This window comes from Alosa sapidissima, chromosome 24 (genome assembly GCF_018492685.1).
Source record: "Alosa sapidissima isolate fAloSap1 chromosome 24, fAloSap1.pri, whole genome shotgun sequence".
NCBI classification, from domain to species: Eukaryota; Metazoa; Chordata; class Actinopteri; order Clupeiformes; family Clupeidae; genus Alosa; species Alosa sapidissima.
This window is the reverse complement of record NC_055980.1, coordinates 12,607,645-12,634,951: the sequence shown is the minus strand read 5'-3', so window position 1 is coordinate 12,634,951 and position 27,307 is coordinate 12,607,645. Positions and strand designations below refer to the sequence as shown.

The window sequence follows — 27,307 nt, the reverse complement described above, 5'->3', positions numbered from 1 at the left end:
TAATTGAGAGTTTAAAAAAAAAGCGTTATTCTTCCACCGTCCAGTCCAGCAGCTGTCAACATAGGCTACAACGGAAAACAGGCGATATTGGAAGGTATGTATCTGCTTTAACTTTTTTAATCTAGGCGTTTTAAAGTCCACCAAGAGTCAGAGGCCTACCCTTCGTGATAGGCTATGAATGAATATGCTGCCTTTATATAGCCTACTCAAGCAGGTCTTTATGTTCATGTCGCAAATGTAGTCCGACTTGCTTCAGCCACAATCATCTTGAAAGTAGCTTAGCCTAGGCCTGACGGGAGATAACATTTTAACCTACTATTTGCACGGATTTACTGGGTGTTTCTTATGTATACAACTGTTGCGTGTCCAACCAACACACGTCGCTCTTCTGCTTAGTCGCCTGCCGCCTTGCCAGAACTTGCCAGAGACTGAAGCACGCTACATTTAAACACAATTGTTGCCGCCACTCGAGGCATTCCAGCCTACGAATGTAATAAAAAGTAAATCAACAGTCAATAGATGAAAGGGACAACACATTTAGTCAAGAGAATATTTAATAGTAATAAAATTGGTGATTGAGTAGATCACCACGTCTTTTCTGCTGGCATTAGGCCTACACAAAACAAAGCAAACATTGTGCAAGTAAAGTGCACACATTTATTACAAATAAAATGTAATTAATCTCAACTGGTAAGAACTTTGTAAAACGCACATTTGCTACATAAAGAGAGATTTAATTGACAGATTTAAAGATGACTTGGCTTAAAAAAATTTCTGTTGCGTTTCTGTTTGGGCTTAGCCTGGCGAGCCAGACCCACATTAAAATGTAGGGTCTGGGCACTCCCCGTTCGCAGTGCTCAGTCCGCGGGGCGGGATAATCAGTTGTCTTTCAAATTCCCTCTGCACGCAATAGGACGCAATAGGATATTTGTTTTCAAGTAGCAGGGAATTCAAGCCAAACCGTTGTAACTCTGCCATCAATCATTATGTTAAGCCCACCAAACGACTCTATACACGATTTCAAAGGCCTGATTAAGTTTCGATTTCTGGAGCTCACAAGCCAACGGAGAGTTGCTAGACTAGCGCTAGGGGCGCGTCTAGATTTCTAGGCTAGTTTGGGCTGTGACGGTTGTCGATTTTGAGTCCGTAATATGTGATGAATTCTGACTCTATGGAATAATTTAATCATGTACACGAGTGTTTTTGCACTTTTCCTTGTTACACACAACTTCCCTGCACTCACTGTTGTACACCTCCATGCCGCTATTCAATAGCTTCCTTCCCAGACCAACTGTGTGGATGACTGAGTTGATGTTTCTCCTAAAGTTTGACTCCAGGGCTATGAGTAAATCTACTAATTCGGTGCTGGGCACTTTTAGGCCTTTCTCCCCCAAAGTGAGGTCAGTGTATTGTTTCTGTTTTCGGAAAGTGTACCTCAAATCAGTGATGATGGAAGCTGCTGTTGTGAAAAGTGAACATGCATTACAGTCACCAAATTTGCCCACCACCTTATTGCCAATGTACCCAGCCATGTACACCAGCACGTTTTCATTGTGCTGAAAGGCAGGCACTGATGACATTTCCGTGTTGCTCAGTACTTCCAGGATACCAGAGAAAGATTCGTTGTTTAAAGCAACAAAGTTATGCTACATTGTTGTAAGAACACACACTGAATGTTTTTGTATTTTGTACTTGTTCAGTTTTCACCATGTCTTTGAAGGAGAACACGTCAGTAAATGCTCAATCTTACCACAGACTCTCTTCATTGGCAACGGTTTAACTTTGTGTTAAGTCAGTTTATCTGTCAAACATACAATTTAATTAGCCTGGGTGTTCCCATGCTGCCTTGCGCGCGATTTGATTCACGCTGCTAAGGCAGCCTGGAGACCATGGAGCAAATTTTCGCCTGAGATAGGGAACCAATCACAGAACAGGGGGGAAAGCAAGACTATGATGAGCTATGCACAGACGCATTTGATAGACATCCGTGGCACCCAATAAACGGATCTGGGCATTTTTTTCAAATACGAGAAAATGAACGTTTGGTTCCCAGACCACGTCTCATTGAGAAGTGGTGGCGCTAGCCAGGCTACAATTTAATACAAATACTCTCTAAAGGAAATGTTCATGGAAAAAGATGCTTGTCCCTCAAAAATTCAAGATGGCCACCATTTTTAAAGATGGCCACGGTTCCTGTTGAATATTAATCATTTTAATTGTTCATGCATGCAAGCATAACATGAGGCAGAAATACTCTTCAAGGAACACTCAAGGTATGTGCCACTCAAATTCAGGATGGAAACCATTTTTCAAGAGGTCTCCTTTGTTCATTGCCACTGTTTCCAAAAAGTGATACAGAAAATATGCCACAAATATTCTGTTAAGGCCACTTTTTGGAAAAACTGGATGGCCAATAAAAATGTCAAGATGGAGACCTTTTCCAAGTGGGCCACAATGGCCACACTTTTAGAAAAAGGCAATCGCGAAAATTCAAGGCATCAAGGTGGGTGTTGCTTTAATAGTGTACTCTGTTGGGACTGAGTTAAAAGGAAGGATTGAAAAAAAGAACAAGTTCTATTCACATTTTTACCAGCTCAAATGCCTTGTGGTTAGAGTGTCCAGCCTGAGATTGAGAGGTTGTGCCCTGCCGAGTCATAATAAAGATTGTTAAAAATGGTAGCCAATGCCTCCCTGCTTGGCAGTCAGCAAGTGTTGTATTGGGGGCAACATATCCAGGAAGGTGTACATATACATCACGGTCCAGAATCAGGAAATCGGCTCTCGCCCACTGCAAAGTTACTTTTTTTATTCACATTTGCAATTGCACAGTTCTGTGCAAGTAAAAACCCCAATCTAAAACATTTGCATCTTCCACGGCACTCTGATTTGCAGCCACACTTGGCTAGCTGTTGTCCAGAAGACCCCCCCCCCCCATTGTTCACAAAGTTTTTTCCATCCCCAGCCAGCAGGACTCTCTGCTCCTGGCTGACACTGGGTTGCTTGACCCCATATGCTGCCTGCCTGATATGCAGCACATTTAGTGTGTTGAAGCAGAGCTGCCCTCGTTGGAGGAATGGCTTCATAGGGCCTCTGCTTTCGGGCAAACATGTCAAGTCTGCTTGATCGATCATACAGCAGGACCACAAACTTCTCAAGGATCTCCAGGTCACTATCAGTCAGAACCAGGGTTGTGCACAATTCAAATTGCAATTCTGCTTCCTGTTTGCTACCTCAGTTGAAATTAGTGCTGGGCGGTATACCGGTTCACACCGTATACTGGTGTATATTTTTGTTATGATATGAATTTTTAATATACTGCCATACCGGTGTATTTGATTACACAACATTTGGAACGCCGCGCGACAGTGTTTCAGATGGGACTTTCTTTTTTTTCCCCACACGCACGCATGGTGCCACTGCGAGGCATAGTGAGGGTAAACACAAAACACCATAAGTTTTTCCCCTGAAGTATGACCCTTAAGGCTTAATTTCTCCTTAGGTAAGGGGTTTATTTAAGGGTGTTGCACAGGATACCTTAAATTGTTTCTTTAGTTGAGGAAAAACGTTAAGGGATACTGCATTGAAAGGGATTTACCAAAGATCCTTGATTACCAGCTCCGCTTTAACCCTTTCTGGATTTACCGTCACTGGATTTACTTTCTATTGAGATTGTTCAACAGCTGTAACTAGCTGGCTAGTAGATGATGTCGTTAGTTAGCAACCCACTGAACACAGTGAAGTTTAATGTTCCTTATCATTCATCTCACCTTAAGAATATTCGCTGAAATTATCCAGGTAGCAAGTAAAGCATGTTCGACATGCATTGAGCAATACTAGCTGGCTAGTTAGAAATGATCCTGACTTGTCATCAGTGCACCAAAACAAACTTTTTTTGTTAATGTTTTGCCTAGCGAACCGAACCGAAGCTCATGGCAGGCTAACAAGACATCCACATCCACATGAAGTTAATGTTAGCCTACCACTAATGTCATATAAACCACACAATAACAATAAGGCATGTTTCTGATAGGCCTATTTGACAGAGTAAGCATATTAGCAGAGAGGTTTTATTTTAAATTGTATGTATAATTTTCAAAAAAGTATAATTATTGCACCACTTTTTGTATTGGTTTGATACAAGATGTTTGTGAAATTGGCACAGTAAAAGTTCTGTATTGACTGCAATTGTCTTTGCATTCTGATTAGATTCTTCATTAGAATCATGAGTGGCTCTTTGTAAACAGCATCATTTTCTGGGGCCATGCAAAAGTGCATTACCAGTAGTGTGGCTATTCTACATCATGACAGTAAAATAGACCATCCTTAGTCAATGTACTGCAGCAATTCCTCTCTCAACCTGTAGAAAATGCTGTGAACATCTGATTATGCATGGGGGGGAAAAATACCGTCATATACCGTGAAACCGTGTTTCAGATGGGACTCAAGGCATAGTGAGGGTAAACACAAAACACCTTAAGTGAGTGGCTCTTTGTAAACAGCATTTTGGTCATACCGCCCAGCACTAATTGAAATGCAAGTGAAATTCAAGAATTGAATTGGAATTAAAGAGGCAGTTTGAATTCAATTCTGGAATTTTGCACAAGCCTGGTCAGAACAGGAGGGTATTGACTTAGTTTGCTGACGATGAGAGGGGCCTCAGGGAAAATGTCCCAGGTTTGATGTTTGGTTGAACCATTTCACTCTGACTCTTTCTCAATCCTTCTGAGGTGGAGTTTCTCTCTGTTGTAAAGATGAATGAGGCACAAATGATCGGTGTTTCCCCTAGAAATTTTTCCAGCAGCGGTGCTGTTGATCGTAGGAACCCCCCCCCCCCCCCCCCCAAAAAAAAAAGAAAATGTTGAAAAAATGACTCCTTAAATGGTGACTTCTGGTGGATTTTTTTCAGATTGAGTGTTACAAATTATGACAACCATCAACACAAGCATTATACATTTGTGGATAGCCTGTCTTTTTAGCCCATTAAACGTAACGCACAACAAATTGTCTACAGAATCAGATGAGTGTGCACGCACGCAGGTCACACACAGCGCACATTAACACAAGAGGCCCAAGCAAACATAGCATATTGAAATAGAATTCTTGTCTTACCATTGATGAAAAGTCGTGAAATGAACTGCAACAGTCTTTGAAACTACAGTGCCTCTGTCACTGATATGCAGCATCGACGTTAATTGGTTCAACTCAAGGAAATCCTCATCCAGTTGAATGAGACGACCTTATAGCCTACCGGTAGCCTATGTCTTTACCACAGTATGCAACGCAAATAATCTTAAAATCTCCTGATAGGCTAACAACTTTTTTTTAATGTCACCCAAGACTGTGCTTATGTGCATAACCATTTGTTTATGCAGTCGTGACAACGCGTGTGCATTTCAGGCTGCATGCCTGAAATGCGTTGTCATGATAAACATCTTGCACACAGGAAGAAAGCTATTAGGTCTTTTTTACATTTTACTTTATTCTCAAAAAATAAACGTTTGCATCATGTAAAGCAGACCTGTTGGTTACCCAACATAATAAGGAATTTAAATGTAAAGCTTCCAATGCATATCGCCCCCATGTGTCCGGACCGAACCCGACTACAATTTCTAAATATTTGTCCGAACCTGGCTCGGGTCGGGTAGCCACACTCTAACGCACACCCATCACCCCCCCCCCCCCCCCCCCCCCCCCCCCCCCACCCAGAAGAAAAAACGTGTGGACAGTATTTTTCCTTTATGTTCGTGCATACATAGCATAACATCCACATGCAATAATGCAACAACGTCTACAATTACCTATTCATTTGGGCAACTTTATACATCCCTATACAGGCTAAAGCTACCTTTAGTTGTGTTATAGCGTACTGTAACGTCTGGCTTTAAACAGCTGTAATGCAGTCGTTCTGACAAGCACACCAATTGCTTAGCCAACCTTGCCTATCTTGAATAGCTCCTCTAGCTTTGCTGCCTCCATCCTTTCTGTTTTCGTTGTTTAAACTTGTGATATCCATGATGAGTATTGAGTTGAATTAGCTCAACATTGTGTGCTGATAACCATATAGAAAGCCGAGTAAAAGAAAACAAGTAGCCTATGCGTGCCTGCGTGCGTATTCTCTCCTGCTCAAACATGTGTGCGCGTTCATTTTGAAGTGCTCACTAACTTTACTTAATAGAAAATTGTAAATAGCCTGATGGCATGCAACTAATGGGATACTGTGCATAGTTGGAAAGGTATGGTAGGCCAATATGGTGTGACTATACACACACACGGTAAATTTTCTCTCGTTGTTGAGTGATGGTACGCACAGTGCGTACGGACGTACACCTGTAGGCGCGCCTGGTTTCAGGAATCATAAAAAATGATGCCCCTAACTGCTCGCGAGTCCCCGCGTGCATATCCTCTTAATAAAATCAGCGTGTAGGTTGTCTCCCTGAGGACTTTAGATCTGCTACTGTATATCGCTAAACGCAAGCATTCATCAGTGTATTTAAATTAGCTAGGCTATGTACCAAAAATTACATTTTACCGTAAGTCGAAGAGCTGTAAACAGTGTTGTAACTTAAATCTGCGTGTACAAAACCGCTTGGAGCTCCAGTGGAATTTTGATTTCACAACGAGAATTCTCGGTCTAGCCGTTGATGTGCCGACGGAATAGGCATCAGCACCAACCTCTGATCAAGGTAAACAAAATCTGACTCGGTGTCCGTCATGTTTGAAATTTTTTAGTGCTGCGAGGGAGAACGTGCACACGCACACACAGTTCAGCAGAGCTGCGGCTATCTGAATGGTCTGAACACAGAGCAAGTGGCTTTGATAAAATGGCCCATTATTTGACATAATACCGGTATTACGATATTGTCTCAACTACATATCGTTTTCAAAAATATATCGGTCGTAGTCGTAATACCGATATATCGCCCAGCCCTACTTCATTGCTGAAAGATAGCAAAATCACTGAATCACAGATGAGACCTCAAACAACATTTAATTCATTTACATATACACTACATATTAGATCTCACCTCCACAATGTCCTCATCAAAATCTACAACTAGTCTACTAAACCCTATTTGTACTCACCTTCTGAAGACTGGTCTCCCCTTCCTGGATAATGTTTTGCTCTAGATTATAAATAATTCTGTCAGGGCATGTACCGCAGTCGTTTAAGACATCTGTTATTAAGCTCTCCCACAAAAAACCTAGCCTTGTATCTATACTGGTCCTCCTGGACCTCAGCGCTGCCTTTGACAGCATAGACCATGACGTACTACTTAGGCTTGAAAATTTGATAGGCATCAAAGACTGGGCACTCGCTTGGTTTAGATCATACCTTCCTAACAGTCAACAATTTGTACAGGTCCATAATAAACCATCTACCCAGATTATGGTAAAATATGGAGTGCCTCAAGGCTCAGTACTGGGGCCCCTGTTGTTTAGCAGATGATTCATAACTATACCTCTCCATAAAACCTGATGAATTAACCCTGTTAGCCAAACTTGACACATGTATAAGAGCTATAAAGACATGGATGATGAATAATTTCCTGCTTTTGAACTCCGATAAAACAGAATTCATTGTTTTAGGTTCAAAAAGAAGAGGGATATCCTATCCAAATCACAGGCTACATATAGTGATCTTCCACTGACCTCATCCACAAGTGTTAAAAACCTGGGAGTTATAATTGACCAGGACCTAGCACTAAGTAATCACATAAAACAGATCACCAAAACTTAATTTTACCATTTAAGGAACATTTCAAAGATAAGGAAGTCCTTCTCCTTACCAGATGCCAAGAAATTAATGTTTTGTCATCTCAAGGATAGACTATTTCAATGCTATTGCAATGCTATTATGCTGGCTGTAATAATACCTGTCTAAAGAGCTAACAGTTTATTCAAAATGCAGCTGCTCACACACACAAAAAATATGAACATATTTTCCCCATCCTAGCATCTTTACACTACCTGTTAAGTCATTGACTTCAAAATATTACTTATAGTTCTTGGTTGGTTGCCTGCATTGAAAGAGGACACCTCATGAAGACTCTTTTTGTCTGCTTCTGACAGAAGAAGCACTTATGTATGCTGGCAGCAGCTGCTGCTGAACAAGTGTACAAAGTCCCTCTAGATGGACTTGATGCAGTTGCAGGTGTTGCTGCAGGTTCAGAAGATGGTCTACCACGTCTTTTCTGAAGTCCTGCCTGCTTCACATGATTTCTAGTAGCGAATCTTAGCATGCTGCAGATGCTCACTGTTACAGGTGGATTTGTAGCAGTTCCTGTGCCAAACTGCTTTGTTCTCTTGTAAGATAACTGCACTGCAACAATGTAATCGTTGGCTGATCTGTGATCCCCCCCCCCCCCCCCCCCATCTCTATACTCTCTAATGGACAAAAACAAGACATTTGGCATATGTCTCTAGTGATGGTTCATTCACCAGTCCACACATATCTGCCACTGGATACATAGCCCAAAATCTGTTTCTTTTGGATTTCTGTTTTCTTTTATAGGTGTGCCATCACCTGACTAACAGAAAGACACACCTCAGAATATAACCTAACTAGACTGTGCCACCATGGACTATGAAAATGTGCTTGCTCAAATGTAGAAGGCTAGAAGGTCACTAATATCACCAACCATGAAGAACAGAGCACTATGTGCTTCAGGTTATTCGATATTCTAAATTCTATCACTGCCAGCTATCAGCCAACTGTCAATGGTAGTCAGGGATGGATTACTGCATGGGCCTACTGGGCCCAAGCCCAGGGGAGACAAGGAGTCAGGGGGCCCAAGCCATTGCATGGAATCATTGCCTCAATATCAACACATCATATCAACATATAGATTATGAATCTGATTGAATTAAAGTATTGGCCATCCCCAAAATGCACCTGAATATAGGAAATCACATCAAATATTTTTTTTTAAATGTCCCCCGCAACAATTAGTGGGTGGCCCTTAATACATCTGGGCCCAGGGGCCTGAAAGTTCATAATCCATCCATGCTGGTAGTGTCTCTCTTTCTCTTTCTCTCTGTTACACACACACACACACACACCTGTCTGTTTGTCTATCTGATCCTTTACCCTTTCTTTTCATCACACTTACATAAGCTACGGAAGGCCTTACAGACTTCAGCTGGTACTATGTAAAAGTTTATTAAACTTGATTAAACAGAGATCTCTGCACTTTGTGCTCTGAATGGGTGTAGACAAGAACTGACAGAGCTGGCTAGTCCTACACTCAAGCACACTAATAGGCATGAATTGATTGTATTGATATTGAAGTATTATTTTTTTAGCGGACAATTTCGAGAATTTTTGGCACAATTTCTTGTTAAAGAGATCAATCAGCCTAAAAATGTTTTATAATGTTGTATTGTTTATGTGGCCCACTTTTGCACACCTTGTAGGCACCAAACCCAATGCTATAATACCAGCAATGTGAGGTTTATGGACAAAACACCATATTTGACCTTTTCTGAATTTGACCTTTTGATTTGGGTCCTTCAAAAAAAATGACATGTTGAGACTTTTTTTTTTTTTGTTTTTTTTAACTCTTAAGAACCCCTAGAACAAAGATATAATACTCTCCAAAAATTAACATGCGAATCCCACAGGCCCCCAAATTACACATAGGCCCCCCTACTATAAAGTTTCTTTCAGCTTATCCATGTTTTTTTTAAACGTGTAAATCGCATAGAATATGTAGGCCTATATCAACCGTAGGCTACACTTGATCGCTATCACATAGATGAAACCACGCTACGGTTCTTACAGTAACTGACTCACGTTCACGTTGATCTCTATAACTGTTAATTTTTAGTAGCCTATATTCAAACCTATCCGTAACCCTTTTTTGCTATCTGACTAATCATTTCGCATACAAAAATATAAATAATGTCAGACAGCGAATTAGTAATTATTTAAAAAAATATATCTCCTGCCAGCAGGGGGTGCTGCAGCACCCTCAGCACCCCCCTTCCCGTGCCCTTGATTCTCTTGAAATATGCCATTAATCTGCTGCACTATGCTGCAAATTAACAGACAGAAGCACGGCAAGGCACGCCCCAAATGAAAATGAATGAATGGAACCTCGCTTCTCGCGTCAGTCAGGAAAAACACTGTTCACCAAGGGCCCGTCCACATGGAGACCCTTTTTGGGTTAAACGCAGAGGTTTTGCTTTGTCTTGGCCGAGCGTCCAAACGAATTCTGTAAACGCACTGCCCGAAACCGCACTTTTTTGAAACCTGGTCCCAGAGTGGAAAAATCTGAAACCGTCTCTGCTCCGGTGTCATTAATTTATTTTACATGTCTTACAACATAAATAAATGCATTCAAAGTGAAGTCAGATATGAGCATACAAAGACCCTTAGAACTCATGTTAAGCCTATGGATGCGCGCTAAATGCGACTGCGCGATTTGATGCAAGCAAAAGACGAGCTGGACAGTAACGGAGTACATTTACTTGAGTACAGTACTTGAGTACATACAATGTTGAGGGATCTGTACTTTACTTAAGTATCATTTTTGGGGGAGTACTCATGACTTTACTCAAGTACATTTGAGAGGCAAATATTGTACTCTTTACTCCACTACATTTCTATCCATAACCGTGAGTACCCGTTACTACTTCTAAAAAAACAAAAACAAAAAAAAAAAACCCTCAATTTGTTATTTCACTCTCAAACGTGATTGGATTGTGCAGGCACCACTGATTGGGACAGCCTATCAGCAATCACCTTTAGCTTTTCGCCAAAGTCAACTCCATGGTCAGATTTAGATAAGAGACGACACCATGGATGAAACAATGGATGAAGACACAGCAGGTTATGGATGCCGGGAATGTGCCAACCCGTGGGCCCACCTCGCCAGACTATTTCAATTTGCTGAACAAGTTAATGACAGTTTTCGCTTCAAGTGTTTCAATTACAAAATAGTATTTTGTATTTGAAATACAGCCCGTCCCTGGCAACATGGTAAAAAGATGGAAATGACTTGATTTTACTTTCAATTCCTTTTACATTCTCCAAGGTATTAACATTTTTCATAACTCCATGTAGGACATTTCTGTACCTAAATGTAAGCACTGTGGCAGTAGTAATGCATTATTTAGAAAATCTAGTAATTTTAGAAAATTACTCTTGTACTCTTGATACTCAAGTACTTTAAAAAAAAAAAAAAGTACTTCAGTACTTTTACTTAAGTAGACATCTGACTGTTTTACTTGTACTTGAGTAAAATTTAGCCAGGGGTATCTGTACTTTTACTCAAGTAAGGAAGCTGTGTACTCTGTCCGCCTCTGCGCAAAAGTATCGACTGTTACTAACAAAGGTATTATAGCAATATTATAAATGTGGCGACGGAATGGCCTAGAACTTGGGTACGCCTAGCCTTTGCACTTGCGGTGATAACCAAAACTAATGTGAATCGCGGACTATCCTACAACCAAAGAAAGTGAAGGAAATTATTTTTTACCTGCGTTAGCCAAATAATGGATGGGACTGCACCCTTCACAAACCGTAAAAATTAAGTTTATTAGTTTTACAGTTGACAGTTCACTATAAGTCCACACAAACAATTCTGGTTTCCTTGCACTAGCCATTTCTTCGTAGCCTATTCTGTCTGTTTGTATAGCCTACAGCGCAAGATTTGGTCAATTTCTGTAAAGAAACAGTGCCACCTATAGGCCTGGGATATGAAGTAACGTGTTGAGTCGTGTTGAGATCGATCCGTTTGGACGCAAATATTCTTGATACGGTTCCAGGAAAGACGGAGGAAAAAAAGATTGGTTTGGTACGTGTGGACTAGGCCCAAGTCACGATGATCAGCTATCCAGCAGCAGTGTGTGATGTTTAGCCTAGGCTGAGTGTAATCATAGGTAATGCCATGTATGAAAACTAATATTGCCTGGCAATACTGCATATAAATGGCGGCAGCCATGTCTCCAGGCATTTTGGTGTTAACGTTAGTTTGCTTTGCATGTGAACATGACGTGACTTGCGATGTATGACACAAAGCAGTAGCCTAACATTCCCTTGAACTAAAATTAGCATTACAAATCATTTAGATATTAAAATCATATAGCAAATTATAGCCTAATGACATACTACAATTATAGCCTTGAGATATATATATATATATATATAAACAAAAAAAAGTTGAGTCCTCGACGAGTCATCGCGAGTGCGAATGCATGAGTCCAAGTTCGAGTCAATCAGTGCTCAAGTCCAAGTCAAGTCACGAGTCTCTAAATTTAGCTAATGACTCGGACTCGAGTACTACAACACTGGTTCTAAGTTTGTCTTAAGTGTCAAGTGTAAACTTTAACAGGAACAAGGAAGATGAGCATAAATTTGTATGGACATTATCACAGCATTATAAAAAAGCAAGATATAGGTTGCCAGTAAGAATGGGCAAACAAAGGTGTTGCTCTGAAGAAGATTTAATACTTTCAGTGAGCCTGGTTCTCGGGTAGAATCATGACAGTAGGAACATTCAATTGTGAACTTTCTATACCAGCTTACAAGTGGTATCAGTCTTCTCAAGGCCCCTTGAAGGTTGAAGAGAATGTCTGCTGGTGTCAGCTGTACATTTTGGTTTCATGGCCCCTATTGATCCCCTATTCTCCTGTGTTTTCACTTCATCAGAGGGCTGCCTGTGTCTTTTCAGTCACACAGTGTTGTCTTCCCCTCCACCTTTATCTCTCTCCTCCCTTACAGTACTAGCTACATCAGTGGTTGGTCAGAACTTTATCAAGAATAGGTCATTGTGATTCTATTATAGTGTCATGGCATTTGGATTCTATTTGTTTGGGCCTTCGGTGTGCTCAAGACCATTTAAAAAAAAAAAAAAAGGTATAGTCAAGTCAGATTTATTTGTATAGCGCATTTAACATGCACAGAGTGCAACCCAAAGCGTTCCACATATAAGACATTGTCATTGACACAGACTAACAAAGACAATAGATGCCGGACGGAGCGGCGTAGTCGCCAGCTACCCGTGACACCAAGACATACATTTAAGAAATGACAAACACAAAAGATGCCGGACGGAGCGGCGTAGTCGCCAGCATACCCGTGACACCAAGACATACAACAAACAAATTAATAAATAAAAATAAAATTAGTCCAATTTCCAACCGGCTGAATGTCCAAGGGCAAAGATGACCCGCGTGAAAACTGCGCACAGCTGTGTCTTCACGATGCAACACCAACAAAGTTCTTTATAACTGACCAACCCGGAGAATTCACTGGCAGTCTGGAGAGCACTGGAAGGACTAGACAGTCCGAATTTGTGATGGGCGACCCTGCTGATTATCAGCTCGGTGGTCCTAGACAGTGACCGTTTGTTGTTTCATGGTTGACGCAGTCATCAGAGTTTCTTAGCACTCAATCCAGACTCCAGGCACCGGTATATGCTAGCATGGCAGCTCGCATGTCAGCCGCAGCTCGGTGGTCATGGCAGCTGCAGATTGAAGTTAGGCACCCTTGCTGAGCAATCCCTCCGTCCAGACATTGGATGTGCAGCGTCACGGATGGATGAGGGACTTCAGAGATATAAGGCAGGCTAGCCAAGGCGCTCATCAGCCCAATGGAAGCTGGTTAACGTTAACTTGACGTTGATGGTGTCAGCCGAGTTTGTTAATCACAAAAAAGGACTAAGAATAACAAAAAAACGATCGAAAATAACATAAATAAAAAGTGATTACATTTAGAAAAATAAATACAAAAAAATAACAGAACATTACATAAAATTACGAACATTACATAAATACAAACAAAAACATGTCAGACGGAGCGGCGTGTCTCGCCAGCGTCCCCGTAACCTAGCAACCTGGCAAGTTTGTCTTTCTCTGAAGATTGATTCACTTTTTTGGGGGGAATATGGCAAGAAAGACTAAGATTATTAAGTACTTCAGTGTCAATTCTTCAATTCCCAGTAAAATAGGAGGTTTGTGTGTGGCTCAGATGTAGACACACAAACACTGATACTTTTCTTGCTCTTTCTCTCTATCCCCAGATGAACTTGTCAGTCATTCTCTTGGTTGTGAATGTGGTTGTCCTTGTTGGAGCTTCAGATGGTGAGGAGGGTTAAGTCATTGTAATCCCTTAAAGCATTTATTCTCTAATTCCTTAAAATATGTACACAATCTAAATGTCTCTTTTAAATATTATATGCTTCTGTCATACCTTCCAGATATCTTATGCTAAAATTGCCATACGTTTTATGAAATGGATGTATATCGTGTGGTAGATTCAAGTGAATTACGCTTAGGCTAATTAAGTAAGGGATAACTGCCGCAGAGGCAAAGATCCTTGATTACTAGCAAGATAGAGCAACGTAATTTGTTACTATGGGAGCAAAACGGGACAGTTCCGGTCTGCATAAGTGGGAGTGTCACCCTACGTCACTAAATAAACTTTCTCTCTTAATAAGCAATAACAACAGATAAACATAATTGTGTTCACAGTATTATTGTCCATAATCATGTATGATACCAATTAATCATTCTTAAGGACATGATATGAATAATTTAATTAGTCATGTGAACTGAGCTAGCTAGCTAGCTAACGCTAGCTTAAAATGCTATACAAGTGGATGGTAGTAGCTATGGCAATACAGCTATGCGCTAACAAGTGACTAGTAGTTGAAGGACTTCGCTTAAACTTAATATACTGTTGCAAATTCGCTTGAGCATAAACTATCCACTTTAACTAATGTCAGTAGTGTTATTCAGCTAGTTGTCATTTCAAAGAAATTACACTTCTCCGTTTAAAATGTTACCTTAGCTAAGAGGCTAGCTAGCATGATAACAACCGGACAGTAACTGGCAGCAGCATGGTCTAATATTAAGTTATTTTATTACAAATCCGAACACTAAAAAATTACACTATTAGGCTTGAAATGATCCCAAACACTTAGAGATTATGACACAATTTTCCAAAAAACCCTCAACAAATCCAGAAAGACAAAATGACCAATTTATTGGTAAAATTCCACAAGTCTCCATTGACATTAGTGCAGCAAGGGCTTACTCTGGTCTGCATAAAGGGGGATTTTCCCCCCCTCCCCCTTGCAATAATCGAACGCGGAAATTGTCGAACGTTTGCGCCTCTCGCTCCGCTTGAACCCTCTCTGGCAGAGGTGTCCTGTTACGGAATTAATGGACGAGGGCGAGTGGCAAAAAACTGCGCGTTGGGGAGTTGCCTCCGCCCGAGTCCATTAATTCCGTATAACTGGACACACCTCGAAGGCCGTTATCCCGCTTATCACCCGGTTGCAAAGGAAACACGCGGTTTCGTTTAAAAAGAAGCTCAAGTTCAGCTTGTTGTACAACTTCCATTGGCCATATAGCAGCGATAGCATGGACAGTTAGCTTGTTTACAGTTGATTCCATTGTTGCGATGCCTGCAACCGTAGTGCTACTATGGTTGTTATAGTTACCATTCATAAGCATTGATGTGGAACGGTGTCCTGTTATTCAGAATTAATAGCCAATAGCCACCACACCAGCCAATCAGAGAAGAGTATTTCTTCTCTCCGGGTGATAAAGTAGATTAAAGTTAAATGCACTTAAATACATTTTCAGTGGAGATTTTCATTGAAGTTTTCTTTCGGTCTAGAACTAGGCTTAATCCATATGGTGATGCTATATGCCAGTGGTCCCCAACCACCAGGCCGCGGGACATTCCTAACCGGGCCGTGGTTCACCGTGGTACGCTATCCAAGTTAGTTGGTTGCAGGTCACTGGCCAGAGTGTTTGAGTTGTGAGAGCCGCTGCAGAGATTTCTTACAGAAAAAGTCACCGTTAGCTGCATATTTTAGTGATGAGGGCTGGGTGTCAAAACTCTCTTACCTGTGTGACATATCCGGGTTGCTTAATGACCTCAACCTGTCACTGCAGGGGAGAATGACTACTGTCTTTAAACTGGCAGATAAAGTCGCTGCATTTAAAGCCAAGCTTGATTTGTGGGTACGACGAGTGGATCGGGGTGTATTTGATATGTTTCAAACAGTAGTGGGGGTTTTGGGAGAGACTGAGGCAGGGCCCTTTCTCTCGCAGCTGGTGCACGATCACCTTTTTGCGCTTTCAAATGAGTTTGAGCGTTACTTCCCATCCTCCAAAGATCCACGGCAAACCAATGAGTGGGTCCGCAACCCATTTGTCAGTATCCCGAATAGTCTTAACTTGTCAGCGCAGGAGGAAGAGTAGTTGATCGAAATTGCAAATGACGGTGGTCTTAAGAGTGTGTAGGCTATGAGGAAACCTCTCTGGCGGGTTTTTGGATGAAAACCAAAGCAGAATATCCCGAGATAGCCGTAAAAGCGCTGAAAACATTGCTACCATTTCCCACCACGTATCTATGCGAGGCCAGGTTTTCGGCAATGACTGCAACTAAGACCAAATTGCGCAATCGACTGGACATTTCAAACACACTGAGGGGGTCACTGTCTTCCATCACCCCCAGATGAAACCTTCTGGTTGCAGGAAAACAAGCACAGGGCTCCCACTGATTTATATTTGTAATGCACGTTTAGTTCCCATGTTTTGTTCCCATATTTTGTTAAGCATGTTCACACTTGATAGATGTAGCTTCAAGTTGTTTAATTTTCATAGTTCATATTGTTCAATTTTCACTTCAAGTTCACGTTTTTCACATTTTTAAGAGTTCGTTACCTTCACTGTTCATACATAACTGGAGGTATTTCTTTTCAAGTAATGCATGCACAACACGGAACATGGAAACCCCCCCCCCCCACATCGGTCCGTGAAAAAAAAAAAAAAAAAAAAAAATGGGAATCAAACCGGTCCATGGTACATAAAAGGTTGGGGACCCCTGGAGTAGACTGCTTGTCACATGACAGCCACAAAACTATCTCCACAATCCCATTTTGTTTATTCCGAGTTCATACGAGAGCATTTGTCAGTGAATTCTGTATGTATAGCCTACTCTCTACAAAATTAAGTTCTTTTCTCTATTTCTCCCAGATTGGTGTTATACAAGATGTGGTATGTTGACTTTGAAACATTTTGTACAGTTGCCATGATTCTCTAAAATTCAAGTCTATCTTCACTAGTTTTACTCTCTGACTGAAATCTATATGCTGACTCCTTTTACAATATTTTTAAAGCATGGTTCCATTCACTTAAGTCAGTTCAGTGTTTCCCATACATTGACTTATTTGTGGCGGCCCACCACATCAACACTGACCACCACACAATGATTTTCTATGTTGTACTACTTAAACTGAATGGAATCCTTTCATTGTAGAGCTATGTGCACCTTTGCACAGCCTCTCCTTTTGTCTGTCCTTCAACAAACCTGCATGCACGTTTAAAGAAAACATTACAAATCCTGCAAGTATTGTTGTTGGCAGAGAAGACGACTGGCTAAATCGTGATTAAATCCGTTAGCATCATAACCACGACGTGCAAATTTGTTCAAAAACTGGGAACACCCCCACCTACCACCACAAATAGAATTCAATTCTGTGGGAAACGCTGTAAGTTATTTTAATACTGCTTCTTTTTAAATTAGACTTATGTTAATGGTTGATTATTAATTAAGAATAGGATAACATGAATTAACAGTTCCTGAATGTAACAAAATCATGACTTGCAATAAAGCATCTTTATTTCACACATGTCTGGGCTAGTGATGGTGATTAATTGTTATTAATGTGCACCTAGTTTGGTAGAGAAGGTGACTTCGATGTGAGTTTGTCTCTGATTCCCTCCGTTGTTTTACTTGTATAGAGAATACTCCCTCTTACTGGGGCGATCATTATCCCAACTGCAATAGGGACAGGCAGTCTCCAATCAACATCAACACTGAACACGTCAAGGGCAGAAACGACCTGAAGGAATTCAACCTGGTCAATTTTACTAATAAGCAAACCATGAAACTACTCCTCAATAATGGATACTCAGGTAAACAATGTACACTTCAGATAAACTCACAGAAATGGCTGCAGGTAAGGGCAGTCTGTGTGTGCGCTAAATTTGCACTGCCATATGACACAAGTGTGCATGCAGGGACGGACTGGGACTAAAAAGAGCCCCTGGACTTTCTTCCAAATGGGCCCTAATTACCATTCGCACACACACACACACACACACAGTCAAACATGATACCTTGGCACACTGGCACAATCATATTGTGAGAATGTATCACATGCAAAATAGTCAGTCAGATTTGACAAAAATCATTATTATTGATTAATTATTATGCCTTGTACCTTCATTCATATAAGTAGCCTAAACCAACAGGAACGTCATATCATTATGGTAAATTGGGATCTATCAATAAATGGCCTTGAGTATCTGTTCATCTTTTTAAGACTAACAGACATTGCACATATACAAAGTCTACAACTTGATCAGGTTGGTGCACAGTGTATCAAGATGTGTATGGACGGGTTAGACCTATTACAAATAATATGGTAGTTGTGGTAGCAAGCTAGACAAGTATACAATGCGACTCATTCTTTGTCATTCAATAATGAGGCAACAACCTGTCTGTTTTGCGCAAGGACAACAAATAAAACTGAAGCGCCATTACCAACAAAAGTGCAAATGTGTATGTGAGAGGCAGGGACGACGTTGGAACCAATTTCTGTTAGTGAAACGGATGATGTGTATCATCTATCGCGCACATGTTGATTTCTTGTCGATTTAAGATTTTTTTTTTTTTTGTGTAGGCTATACAGGTTGAAAATGTATAGGCACAGTTTAATTTGACTTGACCTTTCACCCCAAGACCTTCAGTAGCCTATACCATAGACTGTATACAGAGCCAGTTTACGGAAAACAATGGGGGTCTATGGAGCTAGACGGCGAAATGTCTCTTTCACCTGGTTGTCGTTGAAAAATCGAATCGATTGGATTGTGGTTTCTGCAAGATCAATATGGATTATAGGTCAAAAGTTGAATGAACGAGTACTTGCGTCCTTTCGATTTCTTACAGGTTGGGTCGTTGTTGCCCACAACACACTAGCTTTCTGCTAATGAATGACGTCATTGACTCATTTGAAAAGCTTTTTAGAACAAATAAGTGACTCAAAAAATATAATACTCAGCGGTGTGTTATCTCTGCCCCCTCTTTTGCATGAAACATTCAAATTTCTGGGCAAAAAATTATATCCTGAGAAAAGTGGATTTGAGGGGTACAGCTCCATAGACCTCCATTCATTCTGCACTTAGTCGCGAGCGCCCTCATGTGGAACCAGAACCAGAACTGCAACCAGTTCAGAAACCGGAAGTTTCCCGAGAGTGGCGGTTCTCCCCAGACATTCTCTGCCTATACCCAATCAGTGAGTAATAATATACCAGGTTTGATGTGTATCTTTCCACCGGCATGGGAGATATTGGCTACATCCAAATGTGCTAGCATAAGATTTTGGGCAGTAATCGTTGCATGGTTCATTCGAAGCTCTGCATTTTTTTCTCTGTAAGGATTGGTGTTGTAGGCACCTGCAATTAATCTACATAAAATGATTCAAATGATACCAATATGCTTTTGCTCTATTTACTGCCACATTTGACCCTTTTTCGGGTAATTCGCTTAGACTAGAAGGTTGGCATGCAAAAAGGCATGTGTGGCGTGAGGTAATGAGACATTTGTCATCAAGAGTTGGCAACCTTGGTGACGCTTTACTCTCAATGGGTGACGCTCGTGGACAAGTATTAGGGTGACACTGTAGCCTTTTCATTGGCCTCCTATCGTGAGAACGCGATGGTGGAAATGTTGCTAGTTTTCTTTTTCAAATTACTGATAATTGATAGCATAGACATGGGTGAAACATTTATTTGGAGAGCTAGACACTGATTAGGCTACTTGACTGATGAAGCATATTCAGACAGGCCTATGGCAGTTGGATTCACGGCCGTTCTGGACTTTTCCATAACGTCCAGATTGCCAGACCACTCTTGACTGTTTAAATATCAGAGGGGAGCACTACACTGATAAAAAGGCTCCTTGTGTCCTTGTCAGGTGTAAGAGTACACTATTCTCTGTCATATAAAAATACAAACAACAACAAGCAAACCAAACAAGCAAACAAACTTCATTGCCATGTCTGAAGCCAACTCCCCTCTGTCTTTCTGCCTGGTATAGTGAAGTGTAAGCTGGAGGCCGGTGTGGTGGAGGTCAGTGGCGGAGGTCTCACTCACGAGTACTCCACAATTCAATTTCACTTCCACTGGGGACGGGAGGACCTCGAGCACTTTCCTGGGTCGGAGCACTCCATCGATGGCCACAGATACCCCATGGAGGTCAGAGAGGAGGCTTACATTTCAATTATTATAGTGTGTGTGTGTGTGAGTGTATGAGGTAGAAGAGGTATGCCAAATATTGGCGTGTTTGACTTTCTGTTCTTTGACTTTTCATGCGCACGCATGTATGTGTGTGTTTGTGTCTTCTCAGATGCATATTGTCAGTCTGAAGAAAGGCTATAACACAACTCAGGCCAAAGCAGATCCGGAGGGCCTCTCAGTGCTGGGATTCTTTATTGATGTAAGTTGTAGTAACATATTAGTACCACATGGGGTCAGTGTTGCTAAAATATGCTTCAATTGCTTGTAGACAAAGTAGGTGAAAATTACACAGCATAGCATCTGTAGTGGCCGTTTGTTAACAAAATAACATTAAACTTAAATCAAACGACAACTTCTGGCACCCTGGGCAGGTAATGTACGCAGGCAAGAAATAAAATCAATTCCAGGCTGGATTCGGGTTTTTGGCTAGTTTATTTAGTTCCAGCTGCAGCAAACAATACACGGCATCTCTCGCGCTGGTAAAAAACCATGTGCCCACCACCCAGGTGCATACAGGCCTCCTGCTACTTCCTACCTATATTCACCTTTACCTGTGCCCACTACTGCCCCCAGGTGTCTAAACCAAATATTTTAGTTTAATTTACTAACGGAAAAATAAAGACTACACATATAAATCAAAACAATTAACTAAACAAATAACGAGCAAAAGAATATCACCAAAATACATATTACTAATGTGAGCAAAATCATAATAAACAAATTAACTAAGAAATTAACCACTACTGAAAGCAAACTAATGTAGCTCCAACAGCATCAACTGCATCCATTGCACTATGACTTGCGTGCCATTGTTGACAAGACAACAGCAGCAAATGAAATAGGTGAAACGTGGTAGGCCTACTGGTGAATTCTGTCACTAAGGGCAATGAATGAAATTATTAGCCTATTTTGTGGTGGAAAAATGCAATGCTCAACTATTTTGAAAATATTTCATCTTATTCTGTACATAGAAAGAGAGCAGATGGGGATGACCGCTTTCCAAATCCTCTTTAAAAAGCCACCAAGAAGCCCAAGAAAGCTTAAGAAACTCCAACAGGGAACTGTAACATTTTTTTCTTCATTGTGCAGGCCCCATTGAGGGTACAATCCCAGGGCCCATAACTATGAGATTTACTCTGACCATAGGTGATGGAAGGGGATGCGACAGGCATGCCTGAAGTCTGGAAGAATTTCTCCGACTTTGTGTCAGAAATACCAAACAAGGGTGAGCCATGGGCTTATGATATTGCTTTAATCTGTTGTTCAATCATCAACATAAAACATTCATTTCTTATGACCTAGTACGATAGTCATGTAATCTTGGTTGGTGAATGGTCTCCCTCCTATTTCCCATTTAGGTGATAACGCAAGTCTCTCCGCACTGAACATCTCCATTCATGACTTACTGCTGGACGTCGACCTGACCAAATACTACCGTTACAATGGCTCACTGACCAGGCCTGGATGTGATGAGGCTGTGGTTTGGACTGTTTTTCAACAGCCAATCCGCATCAGTGAAGATCTGGTAAGTCGCACTTCGGGGTAGGGGGTGGGGGGCATATGTTAAGCATATGCTAGATTTGATAAGGTACAATTTTATAATTGATCTCCCAAGTTACAGGTTCACATTTGTGAAGTGTATTTATGATTTTCTCTCTTGCTATATTGCTATACTTTTGAACATCAAAGCCCTGTATTTGTTCTTAACAATACACAAATTCGTGAGTAGCCAAAAAAAAAAAATATCTTAGGCAAGCCATGCAGACAGTGTTTACATAGTGAGGCCTACCTGTTTCAGTTGCTAAGCAGTCAAAATGATAACGGTTGTATGCACCAATTATATCACAACGTTGATAAATGTTTCTTTTACCAAATGAGTAAGCATGAATATTCCAAAGGAACTATCTATTTCATTAAGTCAGCTGGAGATATGATATCAGCGGCTGTATGCACAAAGTATGTCCTATCGTTGATGAATGTTTATTTTTCCAAGTGAGTAAACATGAATTTGCAGTTCCAACCCTACCGTGCATGAAAAGACTGACAATATGCCCCCCCCCCCCCCCCCCCTCCACTGCGGTGTTCAGCTAAGGTAAACTCTTAACTCTTCCAATCTAGTGTTTCATCAGCGCAGTGCTATCTATGCAACACATTGTTTTATCACATGCCACTGCCTGTGGTGTAGCGAGATTTCTAATCTGGATGTGAGGGAGTTTCTTGTTTTACAGGAATTTCAACTGTCATGTAAGATTAACATAAAGCGACAGGTGGCTTTACTGAAGTGAAAGGTCATGTTACACAAGAGTCTGTATATGTGATGCATCCGTGAGTAAAATCTCTGCCAGTATTATATTCCTGGTCATGCCTTGCTAAATGACTACAGTATTGTGAGACTTCCTTTTAGAAACGTAATGGAGTTAAACTCAACCACCCATCAGTTAAATGGAAATTCATCACCAGGTCTATATGGTTTGATATGTGCTGAATAGTCCTGTTTGCTGTTGAACTTGCGCTTCACCTCTTTTATGTTGATTGACAAAGCCATAAATTATGGCCCATAATGCAGCCTACAATGATTGTGTTGTCTGATCTGTAGCTATCCTCTGCCATTCAGAGCTCCGGAAAGTTCCCAGATATTTTGAAACACCTGTTAGCAATCTCTGATGTCGGAATATTCAATGGCTACCCGACAACATCTCAGTGCAAACTCCAAAATTGTTCGTCTATTAATTTTCCACGGTTCAACAATACTAGAACATAGTTTGGCTGCAATGGCTTATAATTTCTGCCAGTTAGTGCTTTTTCCCCTGTGTATAAGTTATACTACATGCATTATTGTGTTTGACACTGAGGATAGCCTATCTGAGACTGTGATCTGGTTCAAATGAGTTACGTTGTGAAATTGAGAATGGCACAGACTAAATCGTTTAGTCTATTTCTTTTGTATTGTGAAATTGAAATGAAATATGGACTATTACAATCAATAATATGTTGAAATTAATTAAAAGCAATCAATTTCTATGAAAAATCTATGTCTGTTGTGTGCGTGTGTCAAGGTAAAGCCTAGGCCTACCGTGCGCATATATTGTACGCCTAGGCTATTTCATCGGGACATTGGGAAAAGCAGAGACCGTCCCTCGTAAACATCAAGTACAGATCAACGCAGTCTTCAAGTGAATAAAAAAAAAAAAATTGTCATCTGCCGTAGTTATGATCAATCTTGTAATATCAGACTCCGTCAAGATTTTCCGAATAAAAAAGGAATGAATTGAAAACATTTCACATGGCCAGATCAGTCACAAAGCCTCTTTATTGACGGGCTTCCCTCGTGCCACACACCACACTGCCACGCGCCACACGCTCCTTCCTTCCTCATTCTCTGGCTCACTCTCTGCTCACATGTGGGGTGTCACGCTATCAGGTGGCATGTCCTACTCTGTTTTTTTTTTTCTGTTTTTAAACTTCTCATCAGATAAGACAACCTAGCTGTGACCCTGTTGGTGTTTTGTAACAGGATGTGGACATTGACATAGGGTAATTGCTTGCCAGAAAACTCCTTAGAATCAGTAATAATATATCTGGTGGCTGAAAAAAGACCTAACATAGAGATGTTTTGGATGGTTGGAATGGTTTTAAGGAGCAAGTAGTGCAGGTCTGTCAGTTTTACAGATTTGGACACTCCACACATGATCTTTCTTCCTTTATTCCACTTTCTTTTTGCTTTGTCTTTCTTACTGGGGTACAGGGTGTACTTTTGCCCCCCCCCCCCACCCTGTCTCTAGCTACATGTGGGTATTGATCATACCTCTGATCTCACATGCTTACCAGCACTCGTTTGCGTCAACACACAGGCAACACGGTATCGCCTCCATCAAATGAGTGACTCATTGTGATTTTTACATACATTCTAAGATCAGTCAGGATTAGAAGACCTTTATGACTGACATTTTGAGTTTCAAGGGGGATTTACTACTGAGGGTACATTTGCAGACAAAGGAAGCACAGCTATGCATTAGCTTGAGACATTGTCCCTGCTGAGTGGGGTCACAGTCAAAGCTGTATTTTGAATGGCAGAGTGAGAGAGATTAGGCTGAGTGTCTGTGCAGAACAGGACCGGTGTGTGGAATATGTGGTCTGGAAAGCACAGCCTCATGAGCACACACACACACACACACACACACACACACACACACACACACACACACACACACACACACACACACACTTGTATTCACCAGCACATGTACACACATGTGTGTCCACCCGTGTACACACACACACACTCACTTGTATTCACCAGCACATGTACACACATGTGTGTCCACCCGTGTGCACATGTACACACATGTGTGTCCACCCGTGTACACACACACACACACGCACACTTGTATCCTCCCGCACACACATGCACATGCACACACTTGTATTCACCAGCACATGTACACACATGTGTGTCCACCCGTGTGCACATGTACACACATGTGTGTCCACCCGTGTACACACACACACACACTCACTTGTATTCACCAGCACATGTACACACATGTGTGTCCACCCGTGTACACACACACACACACGCACACTTGTATCCTCCCGCACACACATGCACATGCACACACTTGTATTCACCAGCACATGTACACACATGTGTGTCCACCCGTGTACACACACACACACACACACACACGCACGCACTTGTATCCTCCCGCACATGCACACACTTGTATTCACCAGCACATGAACACACATGTGTGTCCACCCGTGTACACACACACACACACACACACACACACACACACACGGGGGCAGACTGGGACACTCTTAATATTACCGGGTGATTTCAGGCTCCAACGGAGACGAGGGTGTTAATAGGAGTGTGACCCAATTTGGCCTGATTCCTATGGGGGAATCAGGCCAAATTGGGTCACACATACTATAGTGCACTGGTCATTTTCATTAAAAAAAGAGAAAATGCATAAAGTCCAGTCTATTCGCCTTATTCACCCCGAACGTCAGAACGCGCCTGATGTGTACACACTCAGCCCTTCTGGGAATTTAGTGTAAGTAAGTATATATAAGTGTATATATATACTCTTTTGATCCCATGAGGGAAATTTGGTCTCTGCATTTATCCCAATCCGTGAATTAGTGAAACACACTCAGCACATAGTGAGCACACAGTGAGGTGAAGCACACACTAATCCCGGCGCTGTGAGCTGCCTGCAACAACAGCGGTGCTCGGGGAGCAGTGAGGGGTTAGGTGCCTTGCTCAAGGGCACTTCAGCCGTGCCTACTGGTCGGGGTTCGAACTGGCAACACTCCGGTTACAAGTCCGAAGCGCCAACCAGTAGGCCACGGCTGCCCATGAATTTCTACCAGTGGCAATGGTGTACACACCGCTGTGTACCTAAATGTACCTGGTCCCACAGAAAGAAATCTTTTAGGGGTCAAACCTTTCACCGTTTTCCTAAAGACACATTACTTCATCGAGAGTGGAAAAAAAGTCCAACTTGCTGGTTTTTGTACCCCTCAATGAGCCTCAAAGGCGTTCTCAAAGTTTTCAAAATGGCTGCCAGGTCAATGTGTTTGAAAGTGTGCTGTGTGTCTGTGTATCTGTCTCCAGTAGTGTGATGGGAAGGTACTGTCTCATGACCTCTCCGTAGGCCCCTTGCAGGAATGTGACAAGTATCTGCACTCCAACAGACAACGGATTGGTTACAGTAGCAAGGGGTACTGTAATAGCCTTTATGGGAGTTTCACAGGACCTGTGTCAGCTGGATGGAATGTGGCCTGATGCCAGTCTATTATTGCTGCAGTGCAAGTGGTTTGACTGGGTTTTTAGATTTCCTCTGTAGTGTCTGTCTGCCTTTAGAATGCACAAGACCTTGACCAAGATTAACTGGCCTCATACATTTCAATAGAGCTCAAGATACTGTATATGTGTGTGTGTGTGTGTCTCACTGTGCTATCATACCATACTAGATTATACTGTTTAATTTGAGGTCATTAACCTAAAGAATTCTAAAAATGTGATCTAATCAGAATTAGACAAAACATTTCCATTCCTGGTGTCCAGAGGGTGAGGGTGCTCAATACAAAATATAATTTCACTTCATTCATAATGTCGAAATGAAAAAGCAATCTCAAAATCTGAGATTATAATAAAATATATATAAACTATATCTGCATCTCATCATTTACATCTCTCTCTCTCTCAGATAAAGAAGTTTTCCAAAATGACTGGGTTGAATAACGTATCCCGGCCTGTACAGCCACTAAATGGCCGACACGTGTACACAACCGTGACCGAGAATCACTCCTCTTCTCCCCCCTCATGCCTCTTCTCCCTCCTTCTGGTCCTGTTGTCCCTCTTTGCTACTCTGTGGATGAACCAGATACAGTAGAATGATTGCATTTGTATATCTTTTGTCTATCATATTTCATTGCACCATATCACACAGCACCAATCATTCCAAAACAGTGCTGCTAAACGCTGATTTTAAAATATATACAAATAGATAAACCTTAAATAAATTGTGGAGTAAAATGTATGATATGTCTGGCATGAATAATACAGTGTAAGGCCAAAATCACTACTTCGGGTTTTAGAGTATATATTTAGAATTTTTATTTATTGATGTTTTGTAAATGGAAGTGGGAACAGGATTGTAAACTGATCATATTGATTAATATGCAGTTTGTAGAACATTAATATTGTAAAGGGCAGTTCACACCAAGAAGGATAACGATCACATAAGTATCGCTCTAGCTAACATGAATGACAACGTCCATACGTAAACTATAGCGATAACAACATGACAAAGATACCGTTGGGGTCATAGTTATCATTCTTGGTGTGACCGGCCCTTAAATGAGGAAAGAAGTAAACAAATGTATTCTTCACTGATATCAATAAATTATGGTACTATCTTCAAGGACATTGTAATAAGATGATATATGATCAACAATAAATATTGAGACATTA

General features: G+C 41.3%; 1 protein-coding gene across 1 annotated transcript; it reads left to right on the top strand.

Moving 5' to 3' along the window:
- Window positions 1-27,307, top strand: LOC121699958 (carbonic anhydrase 1-like). Its single transcript, XM_042082531.1, has 9 exons — window positions 1-94; window positions 14,025-14,085; window positions 16,996-17,016; window positions 17,764-17,937; window positions 20,123-20,280; window positions 20,432-20,521; window positions 21,469-21,547; window positions 21,681-21,847; window positions 26,541-27,307. The coding sequence occupies exons 2-9, from the start codon at window positions 14,025-14,027 to the stop codon at window positions 26,724-26,726; spliced, it is 936 nt and encodes a 311-aa protein (XP_041938465.1). The 5' UTR covers window positions 1-94; the 3' UTR covers window positions 26,727-27,307.